This window comes from Pseudophryne corroboree, chromosome 9, assembly GCF_028390025.1.
Source record: "Pseudophryne corroboree isolate aPseCor3 chromosome 9, aPseCor3.hap2, whole genome shotgun sequence".
NCBI lineage: Eukaryota > Metazoa > Chordata > Amphibia > Anura > Myobatrachidae > Pseudophryne > Pseudophryne corroboree.
In genome coordinates this window covers 348,137,633-348,153,300 of record NC_086452.1, presented here as the reverse complement: position 1 = coordinate 348,153,300, position 15,668 = coordinate 348,137,633, and the positions used below count along the sequence as shown (strand labels likewise).

The window sequence follows — 15,668 nt, the reverse complement described above, 5'->3', positions numbered from 1 at the left end:
TATTCGTTCTAATCAATGGTATTATTGGTCCAAATCACTGGAAGAAAATGACAAAATCACTGGAATTATTCGTTCTAATCAATGGTATTATTGGTCCAAATCACTGGAAGAAAATGACAAAATCGCTGGAATTATTTGTTCTACTGTAATCAATGGTATTATTGGTCCAAATCACTGGAAGAAAATGACAAAATCACTGGAACTATTCGTTCTAATCAGTGGTATTATTGGTCCAAATCACTGGAAGAAAATGACAAAATCACTGGAATTATTTGTTCTAATCAAAGGTATTATTGGTCCAAATCACTGGAAGAAAATGGAATGGATGGATACTTGCAGTGACACATAGCTGCAAGATACAGCAATGGCCTACTGTACAACTATATACTGTTAGTCACCAAAATGCTGCACTGTAATACTAGAAGCTATAGAAAAGTATATATATTATTGTATATATCAGTACAGAGCAGTGTAACTGTGACACATGTGTCCTGACAAGCAGTATAGAAGCTATAGAAAAGTATATATATTACAGGTTGAGTATCCCTTATCCAAAATGCTTGGGACCAGAGATATTTTGGATATCGGATTATTCCGTATTTTGGAATAATTGCATACCATAATGAGATATCATGGTGATGGGACCTAAGTCTAAGCACATAATGCATTTATGTATCATATACACCTTATACACACAGCCTGAAGGTCATTTAAGCCAATATTTTTTATAACTTTGTGCATTAAACAAAGTGTGTGTACAGTCACACAATTCATTTATGTTTCATATACACCTTATACACACAGTCTGGATGTCATTTAATACAATATTTTTAATAACTTTGTGTATTAAACAAAGTTTGTGTACATTGAGCCATCAAAAAACACAGGTTTCACTATCTCACTCTCACTCAAAAAAGTCCGTATTTCGGAATATTCCGTATTTCGGAATATTTGGATATGGGATACTCAACCTGTATTGTATATATCAGTACAGAGCGGTGTAACTGTGACCCATGTGTCCTGACAAGCAGTATAGAAGCTATAGAAAAGTATATATAACATTACAGTATATCAGTACAGAGCAGTGTAACTGTGACACATGTGTCCTGACAAGCAGTATAGAAGCTATAGAAAAGTATATATATTATAGTATATATCAGTACAGAGCGGTGTAACTGTGACCCATGTGTCCTGACAAGCAGTATAGAGGCTATAGAAAAGTATATATAATATTACTGTATATCAGTATAGAGCGGTGTAACTGTGACACATGTGTCCTAACAAGCAGTATAGAAGCTATAGAAAAGTATATATAATATTACTGTATATCAGTACAGAGCAGTGTAACTGTGACACATGTGTCCTGACAAGCAGTATAGAAGCTATAGAAAAGTATATATAATCTCACTGTATATCAGTACAGAGCGGTGTAACTGTGACACATGTGTCCTGACAAGCAGTATAGAAGCTATAGAAAAGTATATATAATATCACTGTATATCAGTACAGAGCGGTGTAACTGTGACACATGTGTCCTGACAAGCAGTATAGAAGCTATAGAAAAGTATATATAATCTCACTGTATATCAGTACAGAGCGGTGTAACTGTGACACATGTGTCCTGACAAGCAGTATAGAAGCTATAGAAAAGTATATATAATATCACTGTATATCAGTACAGAGCGGTGTAACTGTGACACATGTGTCCTGACAAGCAGTATAGAAGCTATAGAAAAGTATATATAATATTACTGTATATCAGTACAGAGCAGTGTAACTGTGACACATGTGTCCTGACAAGCAGTATAGAAGCTATAGAAAAGTATATATAATATCACTGTATATCAGTACAGAGCGGTGTAACTGTGACACATGTGTCCTGACAAGTAGTATAGAAGCTATAGAAAAGTATATATATTATTGTATATATCAGTACAGAGCGGTGTAACTGTGACACATGTGTCCTGACAAGCAGTATAGAAGCTATAGAAAAGTATATATGATATTACTGTATATCAGTATAGAGCGGTGTAACTGTGACACATGTGTCCTGACAAGCAGTATAGAAGCTATAGAAATGTATATATAATATTACTGTATATCAGTACAGAGTGGTGTAACTGTGACAGATGTGTCCTGACAAGCAGTATAGAAGCTATAGAAAAGTATATATATTATTGTATATATCAGTACAGAGCGGTGTAACTGTGACACATGTGTCCTGACAAGCAGTATAGAAGCTATAGAATAGTATATATATTATTGTATATATCAGTACAGAGCGGTGTAACTGTGACACATGTGTCCTGACAAGCAGTATAGAAGCTATAGAAAAGTATATATATTATTGTATATATCAGTACAGAGCGGTGTAACTGTGACACATGTGTCCTGACAAGCAGTATAGAAGCTATAGAAAAGTATATATAACATTACCGTATATCAGTACAGAGCGGTGTAACTGTGACACATGTGTCCTGACAAGCAGTATAGAAGCTATAGAAAAGTATATATAATATTTCTGTATATCAGTACAGGGCGGTGTAACTGTGACACATGTGTCCTGACAAGCAGTATAGAAGCTATAGAAAAGTATATATATTATTGTATATATCAGTACAGAGCGGTGTAACTGTGACACATGTGTCCTGACAAGCAGTATAGAAGCTATAGAATAGTATATATATTATTGTATATATCAGTACAGAGCGGTGTAACTGTGACACATGTGTCCTGACAAGCAGTATAGAAGCTATAGAAAAGTATATATATTATTGTATATATCAGTACAGAGCGGTGTAACTGTGACACATGTGTCCTGACAAGCAGTATAGAAGCTATAGAAAAGTATATATAATATTACTGTATATCAGTACAGAGCGGTGTAACTGTGACACATGTGTCCTGACAAGCAGTATAGAAGCTATAGAAAAGTATATATATTATTGTATATATCAGTACAGAGCAGTGTAACTGTGACACATGTGTCCTGACAAGCAGTATAGAAGCTATAGAAAAGTATATATAATATTACTGTATATCAGTATAGAGCGGTGTAACTGTGACACATGTGTCCTGACAAGCAGTATAGAAGCTATAGAAAAGTATATATAACATTACCGTATATCAGTACAGAGCGGTGTAACTGTGACACATGTGTCCTGACAAGCAGTATAGAAGCTATAGAAAAGTATATATAATATTTCTGTATATCAGTACAGGGCGGTGTAACTGTGACACATGTGTCCTGACAAGCAGTATAGAAGCTATAGAAAAGTATATCTAATATTACTGTATATCAGTACAGAGCGGTGTAACTGTGACACATGTGTCCTGACAAGCAGTATAGAAGCTATAGAAAAGTATATATATTATTGTATATATCAGTACAGAGCGGTGTAACTGTGACACGTGTCCTGACAAGCAGTATAGAAGCTATAGAAAAGTATATATAATATCACTGTATATCAGTACAGAGCGGTGTAACTGTGACACTTGTGTCCTGACAAGCAGTATAGAAGCTATAGAAAAGTATATATAATATTACTGTATATCAGTACAGAGTGGTGTAACTGTGACACGTGTCCTGACAAGCAGTATAGAAGCTATAGAAAAATATATATATTATTGTATATCAGTACAGAGTGGTGTAACTGTGACTCATGTGTGTCCTGACAAGCAGTATAGAAGCTATAGAAAAGTATATATTATATACTGGTATTCCCCAGTCCCCACAATGCAGCACACTGATCAGATATTTGCAGCACACTGAGCACAGATATGGAGCGTTTTCAGGCAGAGAACGTAGATATTTTCAGCACACTGAGCACAGATTATTTGCAGCACACAGAACACAGATATTTTTTCAGCACACTGAGCACAGATTATGGAGCTTTTCAGGGTGAGAACGCAGCCACGTCCTCTCCGTTCAATCTCCAAAGCGTCTCCTTATATAGAATACGAATCTCGCGAGAATCCGACAGCGGAATGATGACGTTCGGGCGCGTTCTGGTTAACCGAGCAAGGCGGGAAGATCCGAGGCCGCCTCGGAACCGTGTAAAATAGGTGAAGTTCGGGGGGGGGGTTCGGATCCCGAGGAACCGAACCCGCTCATCTCTAGAATATATATGTAGAAGGGACAGCACTCAGAGGGTTTCTTCCAATAGATAATGTATTCAAGTAAGGGCAAACAGCATTACATCAACAAAATACACAGAAGTGGACTTGCGCAATAGAAATTAGGGTATCGATCAAAATATAAACGAATTGTGTTGGAGAATGTTAAATCACAATGTACACTACCACCATCACGTTGCAAAGAAAGTAAAGTTATTTTTCTTATATCCTTAATCCTTTTCTCTGTAACAGCCCAGCAGTTTTCACACTGTCCTCCTTTTAGTTTTCGACTCCTCCCATCAGTTTGATATATATATATATATATATATATATATATATATACAGATGTGTCCACTTACATCTTTGCTTTTTTTTTTTTAACCTTTTCTTTTTATTTCAGTCGAAGCATAATAGTAGTTTCACAAGAAAGTACATCAAAGTATACGGTCAATGAAAGTTGTAACATACACATCCGTCTATCACGTAGTAAGAATAAAGCAACAGTGTAAACCAATATAGGAGCCAAGATATATATTAGAGTCACAATAAAGGTTCTTTCAAACATTAAAGACAAACAGTTTGAGTCCGGATCCATGCCCACACCAACATCTACGTCTACTCTCTCTCAAAGTAGAGCATTATACTCCCCCCTAAATAAACCTGATAAAAAATTTTTTAATCTGCATCAAGTGAAATTGGGGGGTCCTGTCCATGAACTCTAGTTTCGTACCATAAAGTGTTGTTAATGCATCTCCACACCTGTTCCTTTAATGGGCGGGACAGAGTTTCTATGTAGCTTTCCCAAGTCTCGAAAAATTTCATGGTAAACCTTTCTTTTTGTAAGGATGCCTCCGGCCATTCCATTCTGAAAATATAAAAGATCTTCCCTAAAAAAAGAGACATTGGCGGGGCCGAGGGTTGTATCCACATCTGTAATATAAATTTTTTGGCTGCTGCAGAAATTATCATTGCTAACTTTTTAACACCCTGTGCCACCCTAGTACCCTCCGGCATTATACCAAATATTGCCCATTCAGGGGTAAGCGGTAAATAGTTGACTAAGTGTTGAGTAGCATATCTCCATATCTGAACCCAGAATCTCCGGATTATGGGGCACTCCCATAGGCAGTGAAACAACTCAGCCTGCTGTGTACCGCATCTAGGACATGAAGAGTCTTCCAATAAGCCCATTAGATGTCTACGGTGTGGTGACAAATATGTTCTATGCCAGATATTTAAAAAAAGTTCGATATAGGACGCAGCAGGTATTAATTTAGTGGATAGTTCAAGGGACTTCAACAATTTTGTCATAGTAAGAGACGGAAACATCTTTGCTTTTTTACAAATTTGGCACAACATGCAAAACACGGTTAAGCTGTTTTTCACGAGTAGCGAGTGGATGAATTTTTTAATTTTTGTTTGCCATTCCGAGTTGTTCGCTCGCAAGCTGCTTTTAGCAGCTTTGCACACGCTAAGCCGCCGCCTACTGGGAGTGAATCTTAGCTTATCAAAATTGCGAACGAAAGATTAGCAGAATTGCGAATAGACACTTCTTAGCAGTTTCTGAGTAGCTCCACACTTACTCGGCATCTGCGATCAGTTCAGTGCTTGTCGTTCCTGGTTTGACGTCACAAACACACCTAGCGTTCGCCCAGACACTCCTCCGTTTCTCCAGCCACTCCAGCGTTTTTCCCAGAAACGGTAGCGTTTTTTTCGCACACACCCATAAAACGGCCTGTTTCCGCCCAGAAACACCCACTTCCTGTCAATCACATTACGATCACCAGAACGAAGAAAAAACCTCGTAATGCCGTGAGTAAAATACCTAACTGCATAGCAAATTTACTTGGTGCAGTCGCACTGCGGACATTGCGCATGCGCATTAGCGACTAATCGCTCCGTTGCGAGAGAAAAATAACGAGCGAACAACTCGGAATGACCCCCATTGTTACTATTTAGGGCACTTATAGCCTGTGGAAAAAAACTTCCTCTAAAGCGACAAGTCCTACACAAGATGGATCGATATCTCCTTTTTGATGGTAACATAGAGAACATCCCCCAACTCGGGTGCGAAGGATCTCTCAAAATACTTTTTACCTTATTAAAAAGCCTCTTTTCGTACACAACATTTATACTAGGCAAGCTTACACCAATAATTTTACTTGCAGTTGATATAAATCTTAGGAGAGATCTTCGCTCCGCAACAGAACATGTGCCGAACCAGACCAAAATACCGAAAGTGAGAACATTCTCCATGATACAAGAATAACATTTTACCAATACCTCTTTGTACATACCAGACATATGCAGCTTTCTCAGGAAAAACATACATTGATGCACCTTTTTTAAAACAGCTTGAGTGTGCACATTCCAGGACATATCCTTTGAAATGTTTAAACCTAAAAATGTAAAGGTCTCAATTACCTCTACCTCCTGACCATTTAAACCTAAGGGAAAAAATAATTCAATATGTAATTTCCTAAAGTCCACAACCATTTCTTTGGTCTTATCAACATTTAAAACAAAACTATTTTCTTTAATTTAGCTACTTCAAATCTGTAATTTGACTCATCATTATCACTAATAAGACCAATTATGGCAATGTCGTTGGCAAACTTAATTATGTGAACTGAGTTCGAACTTGATGAACAATCATAGGTGAACAGAAAGTACAACAGGGGGCTCAAAACACCCCCCCTGGGGCACTCCTGTACCACCAGTTCACTAGATAACTGATTTTGTAACCTGACAACCTGAGGTCTATTTGTCAGGAAATCCAAGATCCTCCGCCAAATAAAATTACTCAGACCCTAATTTAACAATTTGCTCACCAATGAAGATGGAACAACTGTATTAAATGCAGAGCTATAGTCCACATATAAAATCCGGGCGGAAGAACTTTTTAATTCTAAGTGGACAAGCACTCTATGCAATAGAAGCAAAGCAGCATCATCAGTGCGCACAGCATTAAAAACGGCTCAAAGCTGTTGTGTGTGAAAGACCCTGCCGGATGGCTAAAAGCCGGACAAAGTAAAAACCTGTGTGTGTGTAAAACAGCCCTGAAAGGCGCAGTGGCAGGGTCACAGAGCAGAGAGAGCGCCTGTCCAGCCCGGTGCCTACCTGCTTTGCAGACTCTGTGGAGCGGGTAGCGTCGGGCTTGGATCAATAACTGCATTAACTTTTTAATAGACTACGCACTACCAACTTGTAACCTAGCTATAAGCTTCTGTGCGAGAGAAACAGGTGAAACATACAGGATTACCAGGATAAGGAGTGATAGACATTTTAACTTCACATAGAAAGAGGTGGATGAGTTCATATTATATATTAATACTAAAACACAGAAAGGCTCCCAGACGCTCCCTTGCCAAACCACCCATCCCCCCCTCCCCCCATTCCAGAACCTATGACTATCTATGTTAAAATAATGATTAGCTTCATTCAAATTTGCTTTATCATTTAAGAACTGGGATTTATGTGGACATGTGCCTTTAGTAGGCACATTACAATTTGCCAAGTACTGTACATCACTAATAAATAGGAGTTTTCGATCAAAACCAACTAAAGACATATGGGCCTATTTACTATGCCTTGGATGGAGAAAAAGTGGCTGGAGATAAAGTACTAGGCAATCAGCTCATAACTGTCATTTTTCAAACACAGCCTATAACATGGCAGTTAGGGGCTGATTGGCTGGTACTTTATCTCCGTCTACTTTATCTCCATCCGGGCCTTAGTAAATAGACCTCATAGTCTATGGGGGAGATTTACTAAATGGTACAAAGAAGACCAGTGGAGATGTTGCCCATAGCAACCAATCAAATTCTAGGAACTAAGTGGTTGCTGGGAGCAAACCTTCACTTGCCCGCTTTGTAAGTTTTGATAAATCTCCCTCCAAGTATAGTTATTTGTTTAAGGAAGTCTTTTTTTTTTTTAATGCTGTTGGTATCTTAAGATAAGAATCTGTACAAGTGAAGGCATCTGAACATGGAATGAATGTACAATGGTACAATATGCTATGTCGTGTTTTATATATATATATATATATATATATATATATATATATAAAAATGTATGTATGTGTGTATGTTCCAGCATAACTCTGGAATGCCTGAAGCAATTTACACCAAGCTTTATACACATATGCCTTACAATCTGGAAAAAAATACTGTGGGGGTAAGACACCCCTAGCACCCCTAGGGAAGGGGGTGACATGTAAAAATTCATAGTTTTTCGGGGCGCGGAGATGAATAGTGACACTCCCAAAGCTGTTTAAGTACAAGTTCAGCCCCCATCAGCATGGGGGGTGAGAAGGGGTGAAAAATAAAATGTCCAAAATGACAGACAGTGTCAAATTATGCTGGCACAATAAGCATCAAACTGACAAGTATATAGCCCAGAGGCCCATTACATAGTGACCCCAGGGGGAGTAGCTCCCGCATAGACTACATCCAGCTCGGGTGATGAAACAATGACAGTAGTCGGCAGTGTGTGCAGGGCCTAGGGGTGGGCTATGGGGCAGCCCTGCTGCTGCTTCCACACTTACCCACGTCAACAGACTCTCACACAGATCCACCCAGTCCAGGCTCTCCATGTTTAACATCCTTTCTCTGCTCCGCTACTCTCTATCCGCCAACTGATCTGCAGCAGCCTGATGCGGCTCCGTCCCCGGATACACAGCGGCAGCGATGATAAATCGCATCAGGGTCGCTGCTCCCTGTGACCACCCCCGGCACAGCCACCACCGCTATAACTACTACTGTCACTGTACAGGCAACTGACACTGAGGGGCACGGTGGCACTGCTCCCGGGTAACACAGATCTCTCCCCGCTGGTGTACCCGATGCTGGCTGCTGTGTCCAGCTTGGGGAGGGGGATGATCCCGGGAGGTTCCCAGCAGCGTACGTCCCCTCTGTCTCTGGGCTGCTCCCTTCGGTTGCTGCTGGCTGCTGCCTTACTGGGGACAGGTGGTCTTAGTTTACCAGGAAGTACTTCAAAATGACAGTTATACGCACGGAAATACTTGAAATTCCGTAGCGAAGCACAGGTATTCAGCTAGTTATAGAATATAAAACAAAACCATGTTTCTCATTTTCTAATTCCATAAAAAATATTTTTTTTCATGCATTAAGAAATTGTATATTTTTACAGATGTTCTATGTCTCTTCAGACAAGGGCCCTCATTCCGAGTTGATCGGTCGCAAGGCGAATTTAGCAGAGTTACACACGCTAAGCCGCCGCCTACTGGGAGTGAATCTTAGCTTCTTAAAATTGCGACCGATGTATTCGCAATAATGCGATTACTAACTACTTAGCAGTTTCAGAGTAGCTCCAGACTTACTCTGCCTGTGCGATCATTTCAGTGCTTGTCGTTCCTGGTTGACGTCACAAACACACCCAGCGTTCGCCCAGGCACTCCCACCGTTTCTCCGGCCACTCCTGCGTTTTTTCCGGAAACGGTAGCGTTTTCAGCCACACGCCCCTGAAACGCCGTGTTTCCGCCCAGTAACACCCATTTCCTGTCAATCACATTACGATCGCCGGAGCGAAGAAAAAGCCGTGAGTAAAAATACTTTCTTCATAGTAAAGTTACTTGGCGCAGTCGCAGTGCGAACATTGCGCATGCGTACTAAGCGGATTTTCACTGCGATGCGATGAAAAAGAACGAGCGAACAACTCGGAATGAGGGCCAAGATAACTTCCTTCTTCTTATGCGTAGTGCTGATTCTGTTGGAAAAAACACAAGTATTCTAGAACGGCATCCGGACTATAGATCTACACTAAAAAGGTCTACAATCAATAGATCTACCACTAATGGCAGACATGCATTAGGTCGACAGGGCCAAAAAGTCGACATGACAATGGTCGACACACATAAGGTAGACACAAGTGTTTTTATTTATTTTTCATTTTTTTCAACTTTTTCATACTTTACCATCCCTGTGAACTACGACTTGGAATAGTAACCTGTGCCAAGCACTGCTGCAGCGGAGCGAGGCACCTTGCCCGAAGTATGGCGAGCGAGGTGAGCCATGCGAGGGGACTCAGTACACTAACGGGCTTGTTTGGGGCAGGAAAATGTCAAAACACCCTACCTTTCTTGTGTCGACCATTTCCATGTTGACCTTTTGACCCCTAATGCATGTCTTCCATTAGTGGTAGACCTATTGACGGTAGACCTTTTTAGCGTAGATCTAATAATCCACACTCAGATAGAACAGTATTACTTTTGTAGCCTTGACTAAACTATACCCATCTTTTACTCAGCATAAGGAAGTGACTATATTATAGACTATGGAATACAAAAAGAACAATTCTACAGAAAAAGGCAACATTTCCATTTCTCCACTAATGTACAGATGTAGCCACCTTTATCTTGACCGATTCTCCGCCTAGACGGACGTTTAGTCACGCTAAGGCGATAGCTTAGCTTGCTGAGTTTAATCACAGGCAGGCGCGTTGAGGCGATTCTAGATACTCAGCATGCATTACACATCTCCACCACTGGGTGGCTAATGCTCCACTAATCCAGTACTTTCGATCATATAGCGGCAGATTAATCTACAGCTCTGGCAAATGGTCAGTGACGACTATAATGTTAATAGATGGTGACCAATGGTCAGACGGTGAGAGTTCTCAATATAAATAAATAGTTTTTATAGACAAAAACGAACATGTTAAAACACTTGTGTATGCAGACGCAATATTGTGTATGGAGACGCAACTAATTGTGTAAAAGGAAGTATGTACAATGCATAAACACCGTGCTTTTGAAATACATGTACAGTATGAGCGTCCGAGTTCCCGTGACATTCACTTTATTATAATTTTTTTTCTTTGTTATACATTCAATGGAAGGGTGCACACAGGTTTCACATAAATCTTGTCTACTGCATGAACTGTGCAGGCTCCCAGGGGGAAGGGGAAAGTGGGATGGCGGTAGGGCGAGGCAGTGGAAAATACCACGTTCAAAGAACGGGCCAATGCTGAAGGAGCATCAGAATCCCCTAGCTAAAATACACAGGGTCGATAGGAATAAGCGAGGTCTATGCACATGACAATACACCAGACCCCATGGCATCACAAAGTGACAAAATGTCCGAGGCACATGAACCCCCGCCTTGTAGCATTATGTGCATGGACCTCGCTTAACCCTATCACCCCTGTGTATTTTAGCTAGGGGATTCCGACGCTCCTTCAGCACTGCCCCGAAGCCTGCAAAACCTGTGCCGTCACTCGCTCCATAGCTGAGTGCTGACACAAGGTGGATGTTCATGTGCCTTAGACATTTTGTCACTTTGTGATGCAATAGGGTCTGGGGTATCGTTAAGAGCATAGACCTCGCTTATCCCTATCGAAACTGTGTATTTTTGCTAGGGGATTCTGACGCTCCTTCAGCATTGCCCTGTGACCTACAAAATCTGTGCTGTTACTTGCTCCATAGCCGAGGGCCTCCATGGGGCTAGGAGTCACAGGCGGTAGCCATTTAAATTGAGTCTGCCCTGCTACAGAATTGTATGTGTACCGTATGGTGCATAGAACCTTAACAGTACAACCGCTCCTGTAGCTTTGCCCTGGTTTATGGGAATAACTCCCTCCCTGTCCACAGGCATGACCTGTGCAGGCTCCCAGGGGGGAAGTGTGATGGGGGTAGGGACAGTAGAAACTCTCCTGCAGCTTTGACCTGCTTTATGTAAAATGTGTGTTTTGTCAGTTTGCTATGCGATCGAGCCCGGTGTATCGTAATGTGCATAGACCTCGCTTATCTCTATCGCCCCTGTCTATTTTGGCTAGGGGATTGTGACGCTCATTCAGCATTGCCCCGTAGCCTGCAGAACTTATGCCATCTCTCACTCCATATCCAAGTGCTGCCTGCCACGTGGTGGGGGTTCAGGGGCGGTGGCCATTTTGCCAGTGTGCTATGCGATTGAGTCCGGTGTACCGTAATGTGCATAGACCTCGCTTATTCCTATCGCCCCTGTGTATTTTAGCTAGGGGATTGTGACGCTCCTTCAGCATTGCCCCTTAGCCTGCAAAATCTGGACAGTTACTTGCTCCGTAGCCTAGGGCCCCCGTGGGGCAAGGAGTCATAGGTGGTAGCCATTTCTATTGAGTCTGCCCTGCTACAGAATTGTATGTGTACTGTATGGTGCATAGAACCTTAACAGTAGAACCGCTCCTGCAGCTTTGCCCTAGTTTATGTGAATAAAAAAAATAATAAAGTGTCTGGAAAAAACTAACATGCATTCGTACTTTAGGAATCGAACTCAGGACTCTGAGTATAGGAAGTGGAACACTTCACCACTTCGCCGCAGACAGATGAATAAATCCATTGGTTTTGATTATGCTGTAATGGCTACGGGATTAGGACGCTAACATACTGTACAAAATTCCTAATCTCAAGAGGCAATAGTGAACTTCTAACACGTCCATTTGCGACAGTGTACACTACTGGTTTTATGTTGTTTTGTCTGCTCACATATTCATAAAGTACTGTAGATGGATCATATACTGTATGCTGTACTATTTGCGTCTGTACAGTATATACTGTATTAAATAATGCAGAGTAATGAGTATTTACTGTATTAAATAATGCAGCGTAATGAGTATTTACTGTATGCAGCGTAATGAGACGCCTTAGTAAAGTAGTCCTTATTATATATTTCAGTATTGTATTTTACGGGAGACCACACGCATGCGCAGTGGTGATTGTAAAAAGCGACATCTGGTGGAAGATCGCAGGTATTACACGTAAAGGTAATGCCAAACGCTCTGTCTGCCTCCGTGCGATTAGATAGTCTCTCTGTGACTAGGCGCGCCTCCCTACGCCCCGGTACGCTGCGTATGCTCGATCGGGACAAACGCCTCAGCCAGTCAAGGTAAAGGTGGCTACATCTGTATACAGAATATCCAGGGCTGTCTTAAGAGAGGAGGGGACCCACGTGCAGCCTCCATTGCCGACCCCTCACCTCTCCAGTAGCAAGTAGACTCTGGCATAATGCTAGAGTTTACTGTGCATGCGCAGGTCTCCGGGAACATGGCACACGTGCCTTGTTCCCGGGGACATCTCCAGTGTGCATGCGCAAGTCACTTGGAATTGGCCGCGGTGGCCATTTTCCAAGTGATTTGTGTCCACACTGCAGGGATGCCACCGCGGACTCCGGAGAGGTGAGTATAATATATGGGTGCAGGGTGTGCAGTGTGGGTCCCCCTGGACCTAGGGGCACGTTAGCACCGTAAAGACTGCACCCATTATAGAAATGCCTATGAGAATATCTCATTGCATTTTCTTTAAGAGCTCTTTATAAATCTCTCCAATAAGGCATGCACAGTCATCAATTAACTCTCAAATCCCAGTTCTGTTTACTTTTAATCTACAGCAAAAACTATTGTGTTTCAGTAGCCAAAAATATCAATTAACTCTTTTTACTCAATGCCCCTTTGCAGGCGTTTCCTGGGAAGTTTTAGGTTACCAGGAGAAGCCCAGAAGATTGACCGCATAATGGAGACTTTCTCAAAACATTACTGCCTGTGTAACCCAGACACCATCAAGTCCACAGGTGATTATAAGCACATTAGATGACAATAAAAAAAAAATGATTGCTAAAAATCTTGCAAAAATAATGAAAACTAACTTTACCTATTTGTCTTATTTTTTAAAACCTGCATTTTATTATACTACAGTAAAAGTACCTGCATACTGTATTGTTTGTTTCCCTACTTTGCAATGCCTGTGCTAGATTCTATGGGGTCAGTCCAATTGGGTGGTAGTTCTTTCATGAAATTTGCAGTCATTTGCATGAATATCTCATTCAGAAAACAATACACTGACGTCTATTTATTCCGATAAATGACGGATTTTGGCCTGGATGTGTTAGCCATAGGGTGCGATAGTAGAGTGTAACATTCTTCATATTTTATCTGCAAGAAAACAGTAGTAATGCTAATTAGCAGGGATATGTGCTGGCTAGTATGCTTCTTTTACTGATAAAGCAGCCAGAAGTCTTCACCAGTGTGCTGTAATAGACATGTATTTTCCCTGTGCTCACTACATATCTGTAGTCATATTGGTGTGACAACTGGCCAGGGAGTGAGAACAATTATGCTAACTGGCAATGGTCTAACATTCAGCACTCAATTAAATGTCATAATTTCAAGACCCAGGGTGAAATGTAATAGGGTGTGAGAATCAGAAAGTGAGTGATTTTGGTAAAATTCTCCTGTTTTTTTAAAGTGGCGATCATTTACATGGCAAAATCAACCTGGTTTTGCCATGTAAATAATTGACACTTTTAAAAAACAGGAGAAGTTTACCAAAATCTCTATTTCTGAGTCTCACACCCTATTACATATTTCCCCCGGGCCTAATTCAGAGTTGATCGCAGCAGATAATATGTTAGCAGTTGGGCAAAACCAAGGCCCTCATTCCGAGTTGTTCGCTCGCTAGCTGCTTTTAGCAGCATTGCAAATGCTAGGCCGCCGTCCTCTGGGAGTGTATCTTAGCTTAGCAGAATTGCTAACAAAAGGTTAGCAATTCTGCTATTAAATATTTCCCTGCAGTTTCTGAGTAGCTCCAGACCTACTCCTAGATTGCGATCACTGCAGACTGTTTGGTTCCTGGTTTGACGTCACAAACACGCCCTGCGTTTGGCCAGCCACTCAGCCGTTTCCCCAGCCACTCCTGCATTTTTGTCTGACACTTCCTGTCAATCACTCACCGATCAGCAGAGTGACTGAAAAGCGTTGCACAGCCCTGTGTAAAATTGCATAGTTTTGTGTGAAAGTTCTTTGCGCGTGCTCCCTGCGGCCCATACGCATGCGTAGAATTGCCGGTTTTTAGCCTGATCGCAATTCTGCTAAAAACAGCAGCGAGCGAACAACTCGGAATGACCACCCATGTGCACTGCAGGGGGTGCAGATATAACATGTGCAGATAGTTAGATTTGGGTGGGTTATAGTGTTTATGTGCAGAGTAAATACTGGCTGCTTTATGTTTACACTGCAATTTCAAATACAACCTGTAACATGGCAGCTAGAAGCTGATTGGTTGGTACTGTACTTTATCTCTCTCCACTTTCTCTTCAATGTTTGATACATCTCCCCAGGGAGAGTATACGTAATCGTATTAGGCAATTTCTCCTACTGTACAGTGTGGATTGGAAGTCTATATGTTTAGAACAATGCTGCTACCTGCAGGATGGCAGAACTTCACTCTGTGCCCTAGTGCATTGAGGATTGACCTTAGTCCTGGCTAGTGAAGCAGGATTGGTCTGTATTCTACAATTCCAGTTTTCTCAGCAGTTGGTGGTTCTCGGAAGATTTACAACCCAGAAATAATTTATTACAATGTTCCTAAGGAGGCGCAAGGCTCGTCAATGCATTCCACAAGCCGGAGATTGGTGCCTCCAGAGCAACCATGCTGCCAGGGACTGGCTGGCACATTTTAGCCTGGGGAAGGGGATAAACACACGGTGCTGTCCTATTAAAAGAATTGATATTATGAACCAGCATAAACCAGCCTGTGTATGTGCACTGGAACTACAATACTAGAT

The 15,668-nt window shown here is 41.4% G+C and overlaps 1 protein-coding gene across 5 annotated transcripts in view; it reads left to right on the top strand.

The window, feature by feature from the left end:
* Positions 1-15,668, top strand: part of CYTH4 (cytohesin 4) — a 310,041-nt gene that overhangs the window by 161,602 nt on the left and 132,771 nt on the right. For all 5 annotated transcript variants that reach the window (XM_063940648.1, XM_063940652.1, XM_063940650.1 and 2 more), the window contains one exon: positions 13,564-13,676. In XM_063940648.1, the coding sequence (XP_063796718.1) occupies positions 13,564-13,676 (113 nt within the window). The remainder of the gene's footprint in view (positions 1-13,563; positions 13,677-15,668) is intronic.